We start from the raw sequence: 19,619 nt of genomic DNA, 5'->3' as shown, positions 1-19,619 counted from the left end.
ATAATTGATTCCCATTTTGTGACTCTGCAACACTCAGGATACTTTCCAAAGCGATATCGTTGGGCATTCACCCATTCGTGGCATGTCTGGATTTGGCATAAGGATATCATACTATGGACCTGCCAATTACAATTGTTTCATAATATGGCTTTGGAGTGGGTTAGTGTAAACGATCCAAGCAGCAAAGACCAGAGTTAAGAATTTTGTGCACACCCCCTCCCCCATGAGACAGATGCATCATGGGAGCCCATTGATGAATGCTATTCTCGTACACAGTGGCCACATCTCTTGTCTCTTGGTACCAGTGCTGGGCACAATGTTTTTGCTGACATCCAAAATCTGTTTTTGGTGCTGAATATTCAAGAGCCATCTACAAATGCTTTGTAAGCTTTTAAAAAAGACATCACTGTGACAAACAATTCCTTAGCTGCTATATGAACACAAGCAAAATATTGCAAACAAGCATGTTTTTGGCTTTTGACAATTTAAGACAACTAACTCTTTTAATATGTTATGAATAGATACATCAAAAATGGGGTCATATTTTAGGTGCAGAGAAAGATCTTGCTATGCCAACACATCCTGTTCTCTAATGATGTTGTTGGGAAATTAATAAACCAACAGCAAGTGCCTTTTTTGCTGGGAAACAGAAATAGAGCATTCAAAGTGTTTTGGGACTGTTCACTTTCCCATGAGGGTTAGCTTGATGTCTTCACTTCAAATCTTGAGCACAACCCCCAAAACAAAGATGAACTGAAAGAGGCCGCAGTGAAGGCCTGGAAAAGGCATTTGACAGATTGTTGCTGCTCTGAGCCAGAAACCTCTAGCCCTCAGGAATGGCCAATGAGAAGAGTCATGCACTCCAGCAGACTGATATCTGCAAACAACTTTTCCTAAGGTCCTGGGTTTTCAAACTGAAAGCTTTTGGAGAGTCAGATTTGATATTGTGGCTTTTTTCGACAGCTTAAACACTGAATAGATTTAGCAAATTCAGCTTTTAACTGAACTGAAACTGAACACTGAAAAAACTGAATTGCAATCCATACATGTGCAACTTTTTGAAATTCAGATTCCAATCACAGCAATCTGTTGTAAAACTTTCAATATAAATTCAAATGATGAAAAGTTCAATGTAATAAAATTACATTTGAAAACTGTATATATCATTTCAAAATATGAAATACAAACTCTGGTTTACTAAATTCAAATTGATTTGTCTGGTGCCACACAATTTACACCATGTGAAAGCCCCTCAGATCCTTAATTTTGAAATAGAAACCCCTCTCTGCTGATGTGTGGTGCTGGAGTTGGAGCTGTCTAAACACAGAGGGGGATGGCACGTTGCTTTATTTTCTCCATCCATGCCATTCAGTTCAGCCAGGATATCGTAGGGCTGGTCTCCTATTCTTCATTCGAAAGAATATTGGAGTTCAGAGCAGAGCAATAACTCAGAATCTGTGGCACCGTGGGCCTGAACGCCTACTGTTCATTAAATATTCATGAGCATTAATGCTGTCACCCCATGATCTGTGGGTGTCACCACACCTGTGTTCGCTCACAACCCCGTAAGTCTGAAGCCCGCCTGCTGGGAGAGACTCCGTTCTCGCTTGATGGTGGAATGTGATAATTACGGCTGAACCTGCCGAGACAGTTCCCCTGGCAGATTATGCACGCCTCTCCACTTTATGACTGAGCTTTGTTTTCGCTTGCCCTTGTGTTTGCTTCTGCAGGGTGACGACGTCCTGACGGTGATCAAAGCGAAGGCTCAGTGGCCTGCATGGCAGCCCTTGAACGTGTAAGTAGCCCTGGCTTTCTCATGCGCCTGCATCAGTTTCGTGTAAATATCACGGCACGTGGCAGGTTTTTCCCAGGAGACAAGGAGCTTACTTGATGGACGTGGGAACAAAACTTTAGTCTCACATGCCACAATGCAGTGACACAATCACATCGCCAGAAAGTGGGCCTCACTCTACTAAATCACATGATCAGATTCCATGTCTGACACCAGTGCTCTGCTAGCAACATTAGCCCACTTTGTGACCTCTACACCGTCATTATTTGTGTTGTTATTCCTACCCTACTAAACATTACCTAATATTGTAGGTTCAGATACAGCACATTGGTATTTACATTCCAAAAGAACCAATATGTTTCTTTCGGAATGTTTGTTTTATTTTGTTTCACCATTAATCATTAGTATTTTACTTAAAGCTGCATGTGTGGTTTTATTTGTAATCTGTATTCTGATCTGTCTTATGCTGACTAAGGAGTTCAAATATTTTTGAAGTTCTATACATGTGCTGTGGCTTGTTCCTTGTTTAAGCAGTTTACTTTAGAGTAGTTGAATAAGAAAGCACGTAGTTGCATAGTGTTCTGTACTATGTACAGTGTCTGCAAATTGCTTTTGCCATCAATTGTTCTTTGAACAAACTCATTGACCTTGGACCAGAAATTACTGGAAGACACTCAAGAATTACTGGAAGAAATTGTGTCAGTCACTCTAAAGCTAAAAAATTATTTTCATTGGCAAGAGCGTCTTCCAGCAGTGGATTAATCTGGGAAGGCTTGTTTGACTGAATTGCATATTCCTTTAAAGCAGTGGTCTCCAACCCTGGTCCTGGAGAGCTACAGGGTCTGCTGGTTTTCATAGTAACTCTGAACTTCATGAATCAACTAGAGCAGTTTATTACACAGTTAACTCAACTCACCTGGTGTCTTGGGTCTCAATTGGGTGCTGATTTTAAGGTGAAAACAAAAACCAGCAGACCCTGTAGCTCTCCAGGACCAGGGTTGGAGACCACTGCTTTAAAGAGACTAAGTGCATTTGAATTCCAGTGTGAATGCATTTTATTGAATTCCTCCATAAACGTGTTTGATGGATTTCCATTAATGCCTTTTACATTTGACACTTATAAGCATGTCAAATCTTTTGAAAACCATTATCTGAGTTTTTGGTTTCCTCAGAGAACTGTGTTTTGTATTGTGTCATTTCAAGAGGGGACCAAAAAGAAAACAAAAGAAAATTAGAATCAATGTGGGAAACGTGTATGTATTTTAATATCTTCTCCCAACAGCATTATCATTCACACCTGAGGCTGACCAATATGGGAATTTTGAGACTGATATTGATACCGATCTTATAGGGGAAAAATTCACAGATTACCGGTATGGTGGCCACCATGGTGCATGTTTGAGCTGGAATGTGGATTGTGCACAGATTTTGCCACAATTCGCCAGAAGACTTTCTTAAAAAAAAAAAAAAAGAAAACTAAAGTTTATTTATATTTTGTTATGCATCCACCCTTTATCTATACGCGCTTATCCTGAGCAGGGTTGTGGGGGGTGCTGTAGCCTATCCCAGCGTGCATTGGGTGAGAAGCACCTTGGACAGGGTAGGCACTCACACACTCATACCTATGGCCAATTTAGAGTCTCCACTTAGTCTACCTGCATGTCTTTGGACTGTGGGAGGATACCGGAGTACCCGGAGGAAACTCACGTGGACACGGCGAGAACATGCAAACTCCACACAGAAAGGCCCCAAGCCGAGATTCAAACCCACAACCTTCTTGCTGTGAGGCGACAGTGCTACCCACTGCATCACTGTGCCACCTTGACCATCCACACTGCCAGTCAGATTGTGCCACATTATGAAACAAGAAGAATAGCTTCCCTGCATTTGCACCAGCCAGGGAGCTCCTATTGTCCTCATGAATGCCCCCTATTGTGCTATAAACTCTCACTGGGGACATACAACTTCTTTTCACAAAAGTAAAGATTTGTATCCATGTTTAAGTGTAGAAATACTTGTACTGTAGGCTATAAATAAGAGAGAAAATGAGCAGAGTAGCCTGCTGACTATATATATGTATCTGTGAACATATGCCTGAAAATGCTCTGAATCCACTAGTGGGTAGATGAGCAAGCAACAAGCAAAATTACTAGTAACTTACTCATTGTTGCCAACTTGGTGACTTTGTTACTAGATTTAGCAACTTCATTTCAAAAAAGAGCTGAACTTTTTGAGCAGACATCAGCTTCCTTGAAAAACAGTCACCAACACTACTCAGTGGGTCTGCAGTCTTTCCTGCTATAACTACAGCTTATATAACAGCAGCTGGTTAGTGAGTGCAGAGAGACTTTTTAGTGACTTTCTGAGCATACTTCAGGCCACACCACACACGCAGATATATTAATTTATACACATACAGTGCCATGAAAAAACATTTCCCCCTTCCTGATTTTCTCTATTATTGCAAATTTGTTACACTGAATGGTTTCAGATCTTTAGACAAAATGTAATGAGACAAAGGGAACCTGAGAAATGACAAATTTCATTTTTTAAATAATGATTTCATTTATTGAATTAAAAAGGTTATCAAACATCCATATCACCCATGTGAAAACGTAATTGCCCCTTTAAACTAAATAACTGGTTGCACCACCTGTAGCACCAATAACTGCAACCAAAAACATCCTGTTATTTTATATCAGTATTTTACATCACTGTGGAGGAAAGTTAGCCCACTGTTCTTTGGATGGTTTTCAAGCATGAACTGCTTGTTTCAGGTCCTGTCACAGAATGTCTACCGGGTTCAAGTGAGGACTTAAACTAGGCCACTCCAAAACTTTCATTTTGTTTCTTTTCAGCCATTCAGATGTGGACTTGCTTTTGTGTTTTGGATCATTGTCTTGCAGCATAGCCCAATTATGCTTCGCTTCATCTTGCAAACAGATGACTAGACATTCTTCTTACGAATTTTCTGGTACAGAGTACAATTCGTGGCTCCTTCAATAATAGAAAGTCATCCAGGTCCCGAAGCAACAAAGCATCCCCACATCACAATGCCACCACCAAGTTTAACTGATGGCATGATGTTCTTACTGTGAAATTTGCTTTATAGCTGTACGAGCCTGTAAGACACGTTATTCGTTTTATTAAAGACCGCGCAACTATTTTCCCAAAATGCCGGTTTATTCCATATGGGGTAAAATTGCGTGTGTGGTATGTATTCGTGTGTCAAATATCTAGCGTGTGTTTCCGTTTAAATGTTTTGGTTGAATAACATATCACCGCTATTTTCACTGGCCGTTACAACCACGTTAAACGTACTCACATCCGCGTTTCAGCTCCATGCACTGCCAAACGGAGCAGGAGAACAAGCCAACCTAATGTAGCCGGGGGGGGGGGGGTAGATGGCAGCTACCACTACAGCCTCAGATTACGGGGGAATTTTTGTATTTATTTTTAATTTGCGTGTTGATCATTTCGAGTGCCTTTATTTTCTTTTCTTAGGTTAAAGATTATTTATGTAATTGGTTTCATGTTTTCTGTATTGTTCATTTATTGTAGTTTGGCTGTTCTAAGCTAATTAATTTAATTTTGGTGGTTCATGCCAGGGGAGGGGCTACTTGTATAAAGCACTGAGTTCAGACTTCCTCATGGCAGCCCTGACTCATTACATTACATTACATTACAGGCATTTAGCAGACGCTCTTATCCAGAGCGACTTACACAACTTTTTACATAGCATTTTACATTGTATCCATTTATACAGCTGGATATATACTGAAGCAATGCAGGTTAAGTACCTTGCTCAAGGGTACAACGGCAGTGTCCTTACCCAGGAATCGAACCTGCGACCTTTCGGTTACAAGCGCAGTTCCTTACCCACTGTGCCACACTCCGTCCTACTCAACATGCATAGCAGACTTTGGGCCACAAGGCATAGCCAAATTTTGTAAAGTACTGCAGTTTTTCTTATTTCTTTATTTTTTCCTTTCTTAGATACAGTTTTTATTTTCTAGTATTTTTGTTCACTGTATATATTTTACACTTATTTGGGAACTGGCACTAAAAAAAATAAAATCTCCTGGTTCTTTGATGTCACTGCTGCTTTGCCACGTTTGTTTGCCTCAGGCTATCGGTGTTACCCTTGCAATGGGACCCCTGTTATCCAAAAAGTTCCACTTTTGGCTCATCTGTCTATATACCATTATCCCAAATGGATTGGGGACCATCCAGGTGCTTTTTTTTGTAAATGTGAGATTAGCACTGTTTCTCTTGGTCAGCAGTGCTTTTCACCTTGCTACTGTCCCATGAATCATTTTTGCCCAGTCTCTTTCTTATTGTCTAGCCATGGATACTGACTGTAGCTGAGGCTAGAGGGCTCTGCTGTTCTTTTAATGTTATTCTGGGATCTATTGTGACTTCCTGGATGAGTTCTTGCTGTGCCCTTTTTAGCTGGCTGACCACTTCTGGGAACAGTTCACCACTGTTTCAGGTGTTCAACATTTGGAGATAATGACTCTCACGGTGGTTTGGTGGATTTCTCGAGCCATAGAAATGGCTTTGTAACCCTTTCCAGACTGATTTATTTCATCAACATTTTTCTCGTCTCTTCTGGATTGATCGTGGCATAGTGTGCTTATATAAACTTTGTGGTGACTACTTCACACTGATGGTAAGGTTCAATATGAGTGAGATTTAGTTTTAACAGGGCTGGCTGCAGCCAAGCCTGGTTGTGTTAAATCAGCTGAATCAATTGAATTTTGTTAAGTGGTTTATTGAGTAACTAAGGTGGAAATTACATTTTCATATGGGTGATATTGGTGTTCGATAACGTTTTTCATTAGGCCTATATAAATAATAAAACGATTAAATGAAATTATAATTTAAATAAAATTATTTTTTAAAATCTGTGTTGTGTTTACTCATGTTCAGTTTGTGTAATATATTTTGTCTAAATATCTGAAACCATTCAATGTGACATGCAATTACACAGGGAGGGGGCAGATACTTTTTTCACAGCACTGTACCTGTAGCTATTTCTTATAGATTTAGTTGGCAGTTCTTTTTGAAGGAATCTGTTGAATATCAGTGTGCTGACAGTGAAATAATTGGTTTTCAGTGGTCCTGGAGCATAAATTAGACGCTTGGTTAGTTGTAAAATTATGATTGTTTCTCCAGACAAGGTGCCCAGTCAAGACAGCGTTAGTATCTTTGAAGAGGAAATGAAGATGTGCAAGCAATGAAACATGTCACAAGCTTGAAGTGGATTAAGAGTGGTGTGTACTCTGCTTCAGTACAGGCAAATCTGTAGCTAAAAAAATAAATAATTATAACCTGGAAAATCCCTTTGCAACAGTGCTGCTGTAAATCAAAATGTGGATGTTTCCTATTCTTTTCATATTTGTCTCACATTTATTTTTAAAAGATGTGCCTTCCTTTCTGCAGTAGGCACCTATTGGTTTTCAGGAAGGGTTTCTTCCTGCTGCGTTTTTCAATACCCAGGAAATCTGGGAGGTCTTACTTTTATCTGTGGCAGCCATATTAGGCTGAACAAAGGCTGCCGGGATGCATGAATTTTTTTTTTTTTTTTTAACTGTTTCCACCAGTTTACCTCTTTATGACTGCATGTGTGTGGATATATGTATGTACAAACATGGCTTTGTGTATGTGTGTGTGCGTGCACGTACGTGTGAATATGTTTGTGTGTGTACATGTGTGTTCTCGCGGTGACACGTTGCCATGGAAACTGCAGTAGTTTACCCTGTTGCCCCAAAACAACATGCATCAGGTTCCGTATTGGCAGAGAGAGGTTTGGCAGATACTTCTGAAGAGTGAAGCAGTGAAGGAAGATGCTGTAAAGAGGATGCGATTTCCATTGCAGCTATGAATGTTCAGTTCTAGCCTGAACTAGAATCACGTGACATGGATAATCAAACCCTGCTCCCCTACCAGACCTCTCTGCTCTGCACTGTCTGGTGGCTGAGCTGTCCTACCCATTTGGGGACACACATGCAAATTATGGCTGTTCTTACTGTGCACATTGTTCAATAAGTCACTATACATGAGCCTGTGTGTTTAATTGATTCATTTGAGTGTAACAAAAGGAAGGTCTGAAAGGCCAGTTTTTTTTATTTATTTTTTTTAGTTTTTTTTTTCAGTCATAATCAGCGGAATCCGTTTGGGCCAAAAATGTTTGACTCGTACCTAAGAAATTAATCTGTGATTGATTTCTTATGTAAGCGCCAGCCGTATGTAAAACTGGCGCTGGTATTGGAGCAGGATGTCCATAGCCTAAAATAAATTCATGAAAACAACCCAAATTGGCTTCATTTGCTTAAGAACAGTTAATTAGGCTATGCCTATTGTGAGATCTAATTGCAGTTAGTATATGGTATGCAGTGCATGACACAAAGGCCATTGAAGGTTTGACCAAAATATACTGTAATATTGACATTAACAAAAGGTTTCCTTAACCCATCATAATGTGATTTAAGTAATTCAGCATAGAACTGCATGGAAACAAACAGGCATAATGCTGTATGAAAGGCGAAGCATGCCAGGTTTTGAATCAGGTTAACTGGAGGTGGCAGTTAATAAGTTCAACCTCTCTACATCCTGTGCCCGAGCTCACAACCCAGATCTGATTTCTTTAACAGAATATTTCTTACTCAAATAGTTCCCAGACACCTATTCCGCCGAACTTTGCTGGAGTATAAGGTGTTGTAATTGCTTGCTTGGCATGCAGGTTCTGTGACAATTGGAAAATAATTCCCTCTCACTGCTCCTTTTCAGCTCAGCAGCCCTCTGCCGCACTCCATTGTGTTGTCAACACGGCACACTGGGACTGCTGGATTCTGTCTAATTTACTGTGCACAGCACAGTCAGTATTTTAATGACAGGAAACATAAGCAAGTACAAGAATGCATAGGTCTGGTTTGAATAAACACATCTCTGAGTCTGACTCACTGTGAAATTCTTGGAGTTCAGCAGTAATCAGAATGTACACTTTTACTCAGTTGTAACTAACAGCTTAGGAGAAAAGTTGATTGAGTAAAGGCCATTGTCTAAACTTTATCATTGTAGACTTTGAAAGGCTGAATTAATACAGGTGTGTGCATGTGCGTGCGCACACATGTGTGCACAATATGTATGTATAGGCTACATTTATATTGTGTGTTCATGTGTCCAGAAGGCGCACTGTTTACAAAAGTGTGAACATTGAGGAGACAAAGTACAGATATGTATGAAATTTAAAGTTGAACTCATTCAGGATTGCTGGTGACAGATGTTTACCGGGGATTCCTGTGCAAGCCTTAAGAAAACAAGATGAGTGAGTAAATCCTCTTTCATATTCTCTCTCTCTCTCTCTCTCTGTCCTCTTCATTCCATCTCCCCACGCAGGCGGTCAGCCCCCTCAGCGGAGTTCTCAGTGGACCGGACGCGCCACTTCATGTCCTTCCTCACCATGCTGGGCCCCAGCCCCGACTGGAACGTGGGCCTCTCAGCCGAGGACCTCTGCACCAAAGAGTGCGGGTGGGTCCAGAACCTGGTGCAGGACCTGATCCCCTGGGATGCTGGCACTGACAGTGGGGTCACCTATGAGGTAAGCACCTCCAACTGAAGCTTAACTTGCATTTGGAACCTGTGCCCATATTTCACAGAGGCCCCAATTCACAACTGTTACCTTGAACTTTTAAACAGCGTGCAATCTAGGTTGGCCACTTAAATTCATAAGTGGAACTGTTGGTCGACTTTCCTTGTTTATCGAGGCGCGCCATGATATTGCTTTAGTATTGCTTCAGCTCCAGCAGGGGAATAAGAAAAGTAAACATAAAAACAAGTGCATGCAGCCACAGACAAGGGCTTTGTTTTTGTTGCAATGTCCTGTATTTAGCTGAGTGGCTGCCACAATAAGTCGGCTTTGCTGTGTAATTCTGTTATTTTTATTAAACTCTATGAAAACTGAATCCTCAAGGCTCTGCCACCATTAAGTCTAGAGTTACATGACTGTGCCATCTGCTGGCCTAAAAGTCTATCAGAATGGAAGACTTGGTGAACATAGGTCAGCCAGAACACCAAATCACAGTATTGGAGTTAGCCCCAGTACCATTCCACATAATATACATGCTAAGACCTTGCTAGGACTTGTGATGTCTACATTTATAAACAGAGTTATTACATTTTTCCATTTAGGTCTGATCTTGAGAGAATTACAAGTGACTTGATAGAGCAAGACTAGCAGGACAGAGCTAGACATGGAAAACGGGTTAAGCCACAGACAACTCAAATGTACAGAGAATACATGTTGATTCGAGTAGCGCAGTGTGCAAGTTACGCGCATACTCACAAATAAGAGATCAGAGGTAATGACTAATTTGGATCTGGATACATAAATAACCACATCACCAAGCACCGTTGGTTAACCTTGAAAGTGATGTATAAAAAAGAAAGTGCATAATGTTTTACAGTCAAATGTAATTCTGTTGAATGTTGTAGATTTAGTAACTAGTAAATTGGAGTAAAAAATGGAGAAATTTCAAAGTATTGCTTTTTTCTGCACTCTGGGAAATGTTTGCATTACACCTACTCATTGACTCCACACAGTACTGAAGTCATTTGCTGTTAAACAGCCGGGGAATGCCAGCCTCTGGCATCTGACACAGTCAACAGTGAATTGTGAGCCAAGCCAATCATACTACATATTTTAGATGTTGTGATATCCTAAACTGTGTGGCACGTTTTCAATCAGTGAATCAATTTTGTATGTGCCATTCACAGAGTTATTGTAACTCAGTGGTTCACAACGGACATCTTCCACTGAGGGAAGAAAAAGGAGTTTTGACAGAATGTTGTTATGTGAGCTATACAATGTTACATAACTAGAACGCCTCCATAATTCTTTTCACAGGCATTCAAAACATACAGTTTTTTGTTCTGTAATTAGGCACATCCACCAAGTTTATTTTTGTTACTTTTAACAAACATCATTTCCAAAGCTCTCCAGAAGTAAAAGCTTGAAACCTACTAGGCTATTGAATTTTACGGAGGTTTACTGAGGTCTGCTTATCTTTAACTGGTCCTTTTGAACTCCTAATGAACTCAACCCTGTAAGTCACCTAATGCTTGCTATGCCCTTGTAAACTCTAGAAAACTCTAGAAAGTGTATTATTGTCTATTAAAAGCTGCTGAGCTCCATAAATATTTGTCTTTTTGCAGAGAAGGTTTATTTTGATTTGAGTGGATTTCACATTTTTGAAATACACTGTACATTGAAAAATATTTTTTGGGAGGCAGAAGGTATATTACACTGTCAATACATTGCATGTGTTAAGATTAGGCAAACGCTTTTCTTTCTGATGGCAGTGCAGATGCTTGATCGCAGCCTGTCTGTTTGCATCTGTGAAGTGCTTTGAGATTGTAAAAGGTGCAATATGAACGTATCTGTATTTGTATTTTTTATTTTTTGCAGTCTCCCAACAAGCCCACAATTCCCCAGGAGAGGATCCGGCCCCTCACCAGCCTGGACCACCCCCAGAGCCCTTTCTATGACCCCGAAGGTGGCCCCGTCACAGCTATTGCGAGGGTGGTGGTGGAGAGGATTGCCAGAAAGGTACCATGTGAAACAAAAAAAATGTATATAATAAACTTTTAAACCAAGGTAACTTTCTGTTGGATTTTCTATTGGCTATGATCTTCAAATGTGACATACTGTATGTGGCAATGTTCTGGATCAATTGATTTCAAACTTAATTCAACAAGTATTAGGTGAGAGGGAGAGAAATTTAGGAAGCAAAGAAAGGGCAGGACTCTTCAGTTCTTTAATATTTTAAGCTCCACTATGCCATTATAACCAGTGCTAGTCTTTGTTTATTTCTTACATATTTACATTTGCATTTGCACAGCAGTGTCTTGTCCAATGTTTTGACTTAATGTGTCAAGACACTGAATTAGTCCCTAAAGTCACTTTCTATGACTTAAGTGTCAAACCTATTGCTACTAGATCATCTTTACTAAGTAAAAATTCTTGCATATCAAATTTGACTTCATGAAATGATCACTGGTTCAAATTCCCAAATTGCCCAGAGTGTTTACCAACTTGCTCTGATAGTGATCAGATTTCAAACTGAGGCTCTTATCCAACTTTAATATGATGTCAAACCCTTGTTTTCTTTCCACAGGGAGAGCAGTGCAATATCGTCCCCGATAACGTGGATGATATTGTGGCAGATATTGGCCTGGAGGAGAAGGAGAAAGGTGCAGTAACTTTATCTCTCTCGTTCCAGCATCTTTATTAGAGGCGGGGCTGGAGACAATTTAATTAACAAGCCGCAGTGTCCTCCAGATAGACTTTCAGATTCAGATCTTGGGAGAAGCAATGAACTAATAACTTATGTTGAAATACAGCCTGCATTTCTGTCAGTTCTGTATTTATTTATGTCTCCTTTCATTAGCCTCCAGAACTCTATTTGGTTTATATAACATAATATATTACTGTTTTAAGAAATATGAAAAAAAACCAGCTGTGGTAAAGGATATAATAATCTTTATGATTAAGTGGGAGTTGGTGCCTTTTTTTATTTCGTCCCAGATGACACGCCAGAGACCTGTATCTACTCCAATTGGTCCCCTTGGTCGGCCTGTAGCTCTGCCACCTGTGACAAGGGCAAGCGCATGAGGCAGAGGATGCTGAAGGCCCAGCTGGACCTCACCGTACCCTGCCCACACACACAGGACTTCCAGCCCTGCATGGGGCCTGGCTGCAGTGAAGAAGGTGCTGTGCTATTGAATACAATGCAAAGTATCACACTGTGACTCATTACCAGGGCGCCATTGTGGCTGGGGCGTAGTGTTGCGAAGCAAACAAACTGTGAAATACATAAATCAAACAAGCACACCACTTTTCAACAATGCAACAATACAGAAACTACACCAGCACAAGCACTTTTAGAAGAAGTACATGAAGTATATTAAATTATGCCTAAAAATAGTCTCTTAAAACTCCTCCTTAGTTCACTTAAAAGTCACTTTACCTACATGTAAATACAATTAAATGCAAAAGGTATTGGAACAGTTTTTTTTTGTTTTGGCTCTATGATTTATTTATTATAATTTTCTGTTTTTTTCTGTTATTCCCTCAAATTAAAGCACAGTCTGAAATTTAACATCATATTCATTGTTTTATTTAAAATCCAATATGCTGGAGTACAGAGCCAAAACAACAAAAAATGACATATTTTGACGTAAATGACGTACTGTCCCAATACTTTTGCATTTAACTATAGCCTTAGAACCAAGCTTTCACATTACAAGGTAACCAAACCATTGTATGCAGAACATTATAAAGTGTTGCATGGAATGTATGGACAGTTGGCTAAGCATCTTCCAGTTAAATTGCTTAGACTTCACCATTGCCATCACCCTGCTATGCTGCCTGCAGTAGATTGTTGGACAGTTTATGATTATGCAGTTAAGTGATTGATGAGTACGGCATGCCATCTTGTACTAAAACGGAACTGCAGTGATTTAAATAAATTTATCAAGGACGGCATCTGGACACAGTGCTTGTGTGTGCTAGCCCATTGAAGAAGGGCAAGGTATAGATTAATGGTCTGGGACAGGAAAGGTCAAAAAGTGGTGCTGTACCTTTTTCATTGCGCCAGGCAATCGATAAATCCTTTTCTCTCGTTTGTACACAAGCCAATAAAACTTTAGGTGGGATCAGAGTGGAGGTTGCATTTCCGAGATGAGGGTTTAACTTAGACTTCAATTTTGAGTTAGTCTGCGACTCCTCAGCTTAAAAAGAGGACCTAATAAATAAAATAATGGGTTAGGCTTTGTTTTGTGTAACTGGCTATGTCAAAAAATACATAATATTTCACATCTCTTTCATGACAAGCCCTTCAATAGGCAATAGGCAATAGGCAATAAAAATGGAGATCTTTTTCTGTCAGGAGTTGGTGCCGTTTCTCAGTTCAGTTCTCCAGCTCTTCCCATTGGCTTTCACCAAGGTTGACAGCTAGATATGAGGCATGCAATTGGACGCTGCCGTTTTTTATAAAAAACCTCTGCGTTCAATCAAATTTGCCTCTGCAAATGTTGGACTTTACTGCATGAATGAATGCTTTTTAGAAAGACAGTGCTTTTTGATATACCAGTGACTGTGAGAAGTTTCTGTGATAAATTGACATTTGCCAAATATTTTTGATGTCCGTGTGGTTTGAGTGAGGATCATGCTTACGGGAAGCTAGTGTGTCCTTCAAGGCTTCTTTGTGATGCAATTAGTTGAGCATTGTTTCTCTCCTCTGCGTTTTATTGATTAATGGGCTGGGCACCCTAGACTTCAGTTCCTCTGTGGCAAATTGCCTTTGTTCTTATTTAATGGCCCATTAATGGTGTGTATTGATTAATAATCCTGGAGCTGGCTGGCATGGAGCCCTTGGGAGTCTCATCAGGGCCGCATTCACCCACAGCATTTATTAATTGGCTTAGCTTAGTTCCGCCTTATTATGCTGCACTTTGGAATTTGCTATGGTACGGCGGGTAAAAGAGAAATCCATGAAGTCCCCCAAAGTTCATCCATTCTATCTGAGAGCAAGTCTATTTACAGGCGTGCGGAGATAATTGGGAGGATTTAAGTGAGATTAAGCTTGCTCAAGGGGGGTTGCCTTAATGATTTATTTTGTGGAGCTGTAAAGACGAGGGGTAGGTGAACTTTTTTTAGTGTGGATTCTACAGGTAGGCACATAAGCCTGTAATCAGTGTAATCTTTGTAAGTGTAATTGTGTGTTGAAGAGGCGGCTTTGTACACTTCTGCACGTGCGTCACTATGTGTGTGTGAGGTACGACATCAAAAAATGTTGCCGAACACTGTGGTCACAGTTCATGCGTACAATGCATATTATAGATACACAGTGGAGCCCGATTAAGGTAGTTGGGCGAGGATGATTTGCGGATACTTGGAAGATTTCTCTTTGGATTTTGTCTGTACATAAACAGCAAGGTAGCGTGTCTCTCACTCCCCCACCTCCACCCCAACCCCACCCTGTTTTCCAGAGTCCTCCACCTGCATGATGTCAGAGTGGATCAGCTGGTCGCCCTGCAGCGTGTCCTGTGGGATGGGCATGAGGTCCCGGGAGAGGTATATCAAGCAGTTCCCAGAAGACGGCTCCATCTGCTCCCTCCCTACCGAGGAGACCGAGAAATGCATCGTCAACGAAGACTGCTGTGAGTAACAGGGGCATGAAGAGAGTGCTGATAGTCATGCTGGCACCTTCTTTATAAAGATTTACCATAGACTTGCTTTCTCAGCTAAGTTTTATCACCCAATGCTAATTAGACTTCTTCGTAAGCACTCAATCGTGACAACAATGTTAATACACGAGTAAACCACAATGCTGTGTGTGTGTTTCTGTCTGTTTCTCTGTGTCTGTATAATTGGACCCATTGTTCCCTGTCCCTGTAGCCCCCAGCAGCTGCCTGGTAACTGAGTGGGGCGAGTGGGATGCCTGCAGCGCCACCTGTGGGCTGGGCATGAAGAGGCGGGAGCGCATGGTGAAGATGCCCCCGTCGGACGGCTCCCTTTGCAATGTGGAGGTGGTGGAGGTGGAAAAGTGCATGATGCCAGAGTGTCGTAAGTAAACACTGCAATTTTGGCTGAGAAATGCCCGTTCACATTTTAGAACATCTTTTCACACCATTCCCAGGCTTCGCATAAAGGTTCTAATACACAGTTTTGTGACTAATTAGCTATCAAAGCTAGGAGTGCAAATGAGTGTGTTTCAGTTCATTGAATGTGTAATTTGGACCAGCCTTAAACTGGTCGGCATGTGTGATTGCAACAGAATCAATGTCGCAAACATTTTTAGGATGTGACTGTTTACTTAATAAATCCAGCCCTTAGTCATTTAAAATGACTCCAAATTTGAAAATTTGCAGCTAGATAAGGTTCCACTAGTTTGAGTCTAAAATGGAGATGGAAAACAATAAATGATCGTCAGTTCCATTCATCTGTGGCAGAGCGCTGCGTTCCTGTTTGGTGGGAGGATATACAACGTTAGCGTGTTCACCGTGGGCGACTCTGTGTGTCCGTGTGCAGACACCATCCCCTGCATGCTGTCTCCCTGGTTGGAGTGGAGCGACTGCAGCGTGACGTGCGGCGTGGGCATGCGGACGCGCCAGAGGATGCTCAAGTCGCCCGCTGGGCTGGGGGAGTGCACGGAGGAGCTGGAGCAAGTGGAGAAGTGCATGATGCCAGAGTGTCGTGAGTTTTGTCGGGAGAGCGCCACCTAGTGGCCAGCTTAGATCACTGAGTTGCCAGCACAGACACTCCAAAACTGTGGCTAAGATGCACTCCGGAATCAGTCCAAGTGTATTATTGGGGGGGCGCAGACACAGTCTAAATTTATAGCAACATTTAAGCACACACTTCTGCCAAACTTCAACCTGTACTGAGGCACATATATTCAAGCACAGTTAATGCATTGCATAAACCAAACCCAGACAAGGTGTAGCGGTATTATCACACTGACATAGACAGACCAAACAGCAGAGAAACAGGGGCTGATGCCTGAACACTGAGGCCAAATGGGAAAGTATCTGATTTCAGGGAATGAGATAAGCATAACCTTATACTGTACATTAAGTTTTTGTGATTACTGGCACAAGCTCTGGACCAGACATTTGAAGCAGGGATTCCTCTGATTTATACACCATGCAGTTTCCAGCATTACAAGATAATTATTTGATTAAGAGAAGGGATTATAAAAATAAAAAACAAATCTGGAGGCAATTACTTGTATTGAACTTTGAAATAGAAAGTCACAAGATCCACACACAGGTTTTGGTTTGTTTTGATTATGACTGAACTGTAAAACAATATGAGCACTGTTGGAAAAGCCTTGGTTTAACACAGTGGTTCCCAAAAATGTTTTGTCAGGCCCTTCGTTGGTAAAAGGACTTATTTAAGCACCCCCGACAACTTTGGTTCAGCTTGGATGCCATTTTCTTTTTGGTTTCTAACCCCTCAACCCCTCCCCCAGTTATCTATCTCTCTGCACCCCTCACCCCCCTTTGGGAATCATTGGTTTAACCAGTACATGTCCGAAAACAAAATTGAGTTATGGGTGGCAATGTAAAGGATATGCTAACGTACAGTACAGCTAAAAGCAGAGCAGTGGTGCTCAGGCTAAATCTCATCCTACAGCCACAGACTGCATGGTGTCAGAGTGGTCCGAGTGGTCCGAGTGCAACAAGTCTTGCGGGAAGGGCCACATGATCCGGACGCGGATGATCAAGTTGGAGCCACAGTTCGGGGGCGCCGCGTGCCCCGTCACGGTGCAGAGGAGGAAGTGCAAGCTCCGAAAGTGCGCGCGAGGACCCAAGGAGCCCCGGGAGAAACGGAGGAGCAAACAGAACCAGGACCAGACTGCCGAGGAGCACCCCGGTGAGTCATCGTCATCATCATAATTCATATTTTGTACTCAGATATAGAGTTTCCCAGGGAGGCAGGGATTTAGTTTTCAGGCTGTTCCTCACCTCATCAAGCAATAGAAAATGCTATGGTCAGATGTGTGCCTGCTGGACCAGCCTCATAAGTTGTGCACTGCACACCTACTCAGCTCCAGTGCTGGAAAAGCAGCAGTGGCTGGTTACATGGAGGATGTGCTGGCCTCAGGATACTGACAGAGGACACTGCAGCAGTGAGACAGGCCATTAATTTTGAAAGAGTGTTCCAAAAAAGTAGTTATAGTGCTAAACGGTACTACACACTAATACTACACACTCCATCATCATCTTCCCCTCACCCTTCTGCTAGCGATGAAAACAGGAGAGCCCAGAGGTGTCAGCTTCTTGAGGACAGGTTTGGGGGCTCACCCTTCACCGCTCTTCCTGTGTGTGTGTGCAGGGTGTAAGATGCGCCCGTGGTCGGACTGGACGGACTGCTCCAAGCTGTGCGGCGGGGGGGTCCAGGAGCGCTGGATGACGGTGAAGAAGAGGCCGAAGGGCCCGCAGGCGTCCAACTGCAAGGACAGGAAGGAGATCCGCGCCTGCAATGTGCACCCTTGCTAGTGGCATGTTACGGGGGTGGGGGTGGGGGTGGGGGTGGGGTGGGTTGCGCAGGGGGCTTGGGGTGGCAACACTGTGCCACAGAACAGGATTCTTTCAGGTTAGGGCTAGGGCAAGGAAAAACGACATCAGTCCTGCTGAAATACAGGACGCATTGTGGTGACAAACTCCCGCCTGGTCATTGTGTTCGTGTACGTGGGGTGTGGGGTTTGTGTGTGTGTGGGGGGTGGGGGGTGGGGCGGGGGGGCTGTGTGGTCCCCAGTGGGACAGCAGCAACAGTAATTAGTATCATAGCTGCCTTTTCAGAAGGCTCATATATCACAATGTAACCACTGATAGACATTACCAATTTCAGAAGTGCACACCAACCATTAATAAAACACTTTAACAATCTTTCATTAATTAGTTTTTCTTATGGGTTTACTAGCACTCAAGTACTCTACTCTGTTAAATGTCTGCTTTAGGGAAGCCACAATGTTATCAAGAGAGGGAATGTATCCTGACCTAATCAGGGAAAGACAAGGTGTTCTGAGCGAGGTGTGTATCCTGCTTAAGTGGCAGTCAACACTTCTTGAGTTGGAAGACATACCGGCAGATCTTACATTCCGTTCTGTCAAGGGCAAAGCATGAGATTTGCAATTCAATCAGTTTACCTCCAGCCCTCTTTCTGTGCTTAATCCTGGATCAAAGAGTCGAGATTCATTTAAAAATCAAGCAGCCACATCGAACACTTTCTTTTTTGGCAGGGGTAGGGGGAAGGGGGTGTGGAGGGGAGTCAATGCCTGGAGTCAATACCCAGAATCAATACCCACTTGATTTGGAAACAGCAGGTTGGATTAAAACAGATCTATAAGGCAGTTCATTTGCATATAGAATTCCTGATAGGATCACAGTAAACTTCTTGCAGTATTCTTAAATAAATTAATAATTATTTTATTAATTTAAGCATTCCAGTCATTTAATAAATAACATCATAACTTTTCAATAGTTTTATTATCGTCTTAAACTAAAAGCACAGGTAATCTACCATTCCAGTATTTCGTATGCCGTTTTTGGACAAAAATCTGTTGTGACTTTATATTTGACTATAATTCACATACAGGTTATACAACTTTTCTTTTCTGGTCAGTTTTTTCATTGCTAGAATTTCCTTTTTTGTCACTTAATTTTTTTGGATAATATCACCTGGGATTCTTACCAAAGTCTGGTGTAGATGTTTTGTAGATGTCTCTTTCTGTATCATATTACTATTTTGGAATAAATCACCTTTACAATAAAAGTAAATGTGACAAATATTTTTGTGACCATTTTTGTTTTTGTTGTTTTTGTGGCCCCACTGCTGAAAATTTTAAACCAGCCTAAGATGGTCAAGCTGATTTAAGCTGTGTTTTTGACACTTCTAGCTGGTCTTAGCTGATTGACCAGCTGTTCACCAGCTGAGCATCCTATAGTCATCAGCTAGTCCCACCTGCTTACTCTACTAGCTTAACCAGGTTTAACCAGCGTTGACCAGCCACAGACCACCAACAGATGAACTAGAAGTGTTGAAAACAGTTTAAACCAGTTTTGAATCCCAGCTGGTTTTAGCTGGATTTTTCATTAGTGATATACACTGGAGCATGGGTGTTGTTCGTATTTTTATCCACAAGATGGCGACTGCATTATGAGGTAAGTGCACAATTTCATCTGAAATATTCACCTGACTGCAAAGAGCAAAAATGCCACTAGATGGAGACACATTCAAAATAAACACTGCTCCCAG

The 19,619-nt window shown here is 41.7% G+C and overlaps 1 protein-coding gene across 2 annotated transcripts in view; it reads left to right on the top strand.

Moving 5' to 3' along the window:
- The window catches only part of spon1a (spondin 1a), a 92,179-nt gene extending 74,305 nt beyond the window's left edge, over positions 1–17,874 (top strand). The window contains exons 7-16 of one of the 2 annotated variants that reach the window (XM_035416511.1): positions 1,731–1,795; positions 9,194–9,395; positions 11,262–11,402; positions 11,971–12,046; positions 12,381–12,563; positions 14,846–15,016; positions 15,255–15,422; positions 15,888–16,052; positions 16,995–17,234; positions 17,697–17,874. In XM_035416511.1, the coding sequence (XP_035272402.1) occupies positions 1,731–1,795; positions 9,194–9,395; positions 11,262–11,402; positions 11,971–12,046; positions 12,381–12,563; positions 14,846–15,016; positions 15,255–15,422; positions 15,888–16,052; positions 16,995–17,234; positions 17,697–17,860 (1,575 nt within the window). In that variant the 3' untranslated portion in view covers positions 17,861–17,874. The remainder of the gene's footprint in view (positions 1–1,730; positions 1,796–9,193; positions 9,396–11,261; positions 11,403–11,970; positions 12,047–12,380; positions 12,564–14,845; positions 15,017–15,254; positions 15,423–15,887; positions 16,053–16,994; positions 17,235–17,696) is intronic. The other variant, XM_035416512.1, reaches the window with a different exon arrangement.
- Positions 17,875–19,619: the final 1,745 nt, after the last annotated feature.

This window comes from Anguilla anguilla, chromosome 5, assembly GCF_013347855.1.
Source record: "Anguilla anguilla isolate fAngAng1 chromosome 5, fAngAng1.pri, whole genome shotgun sequence".
Classification (NCBI taxonomy): domain Eukaryota; kingdom Metazoa; phylum Chordata; class Actinopteri; order Anguilliformes; family Anguillidae; genus Anguilla; species Anguilla anguilla.
This window is presented reverse-complemented; position numbering and strand designations above follow the sequence as displayed.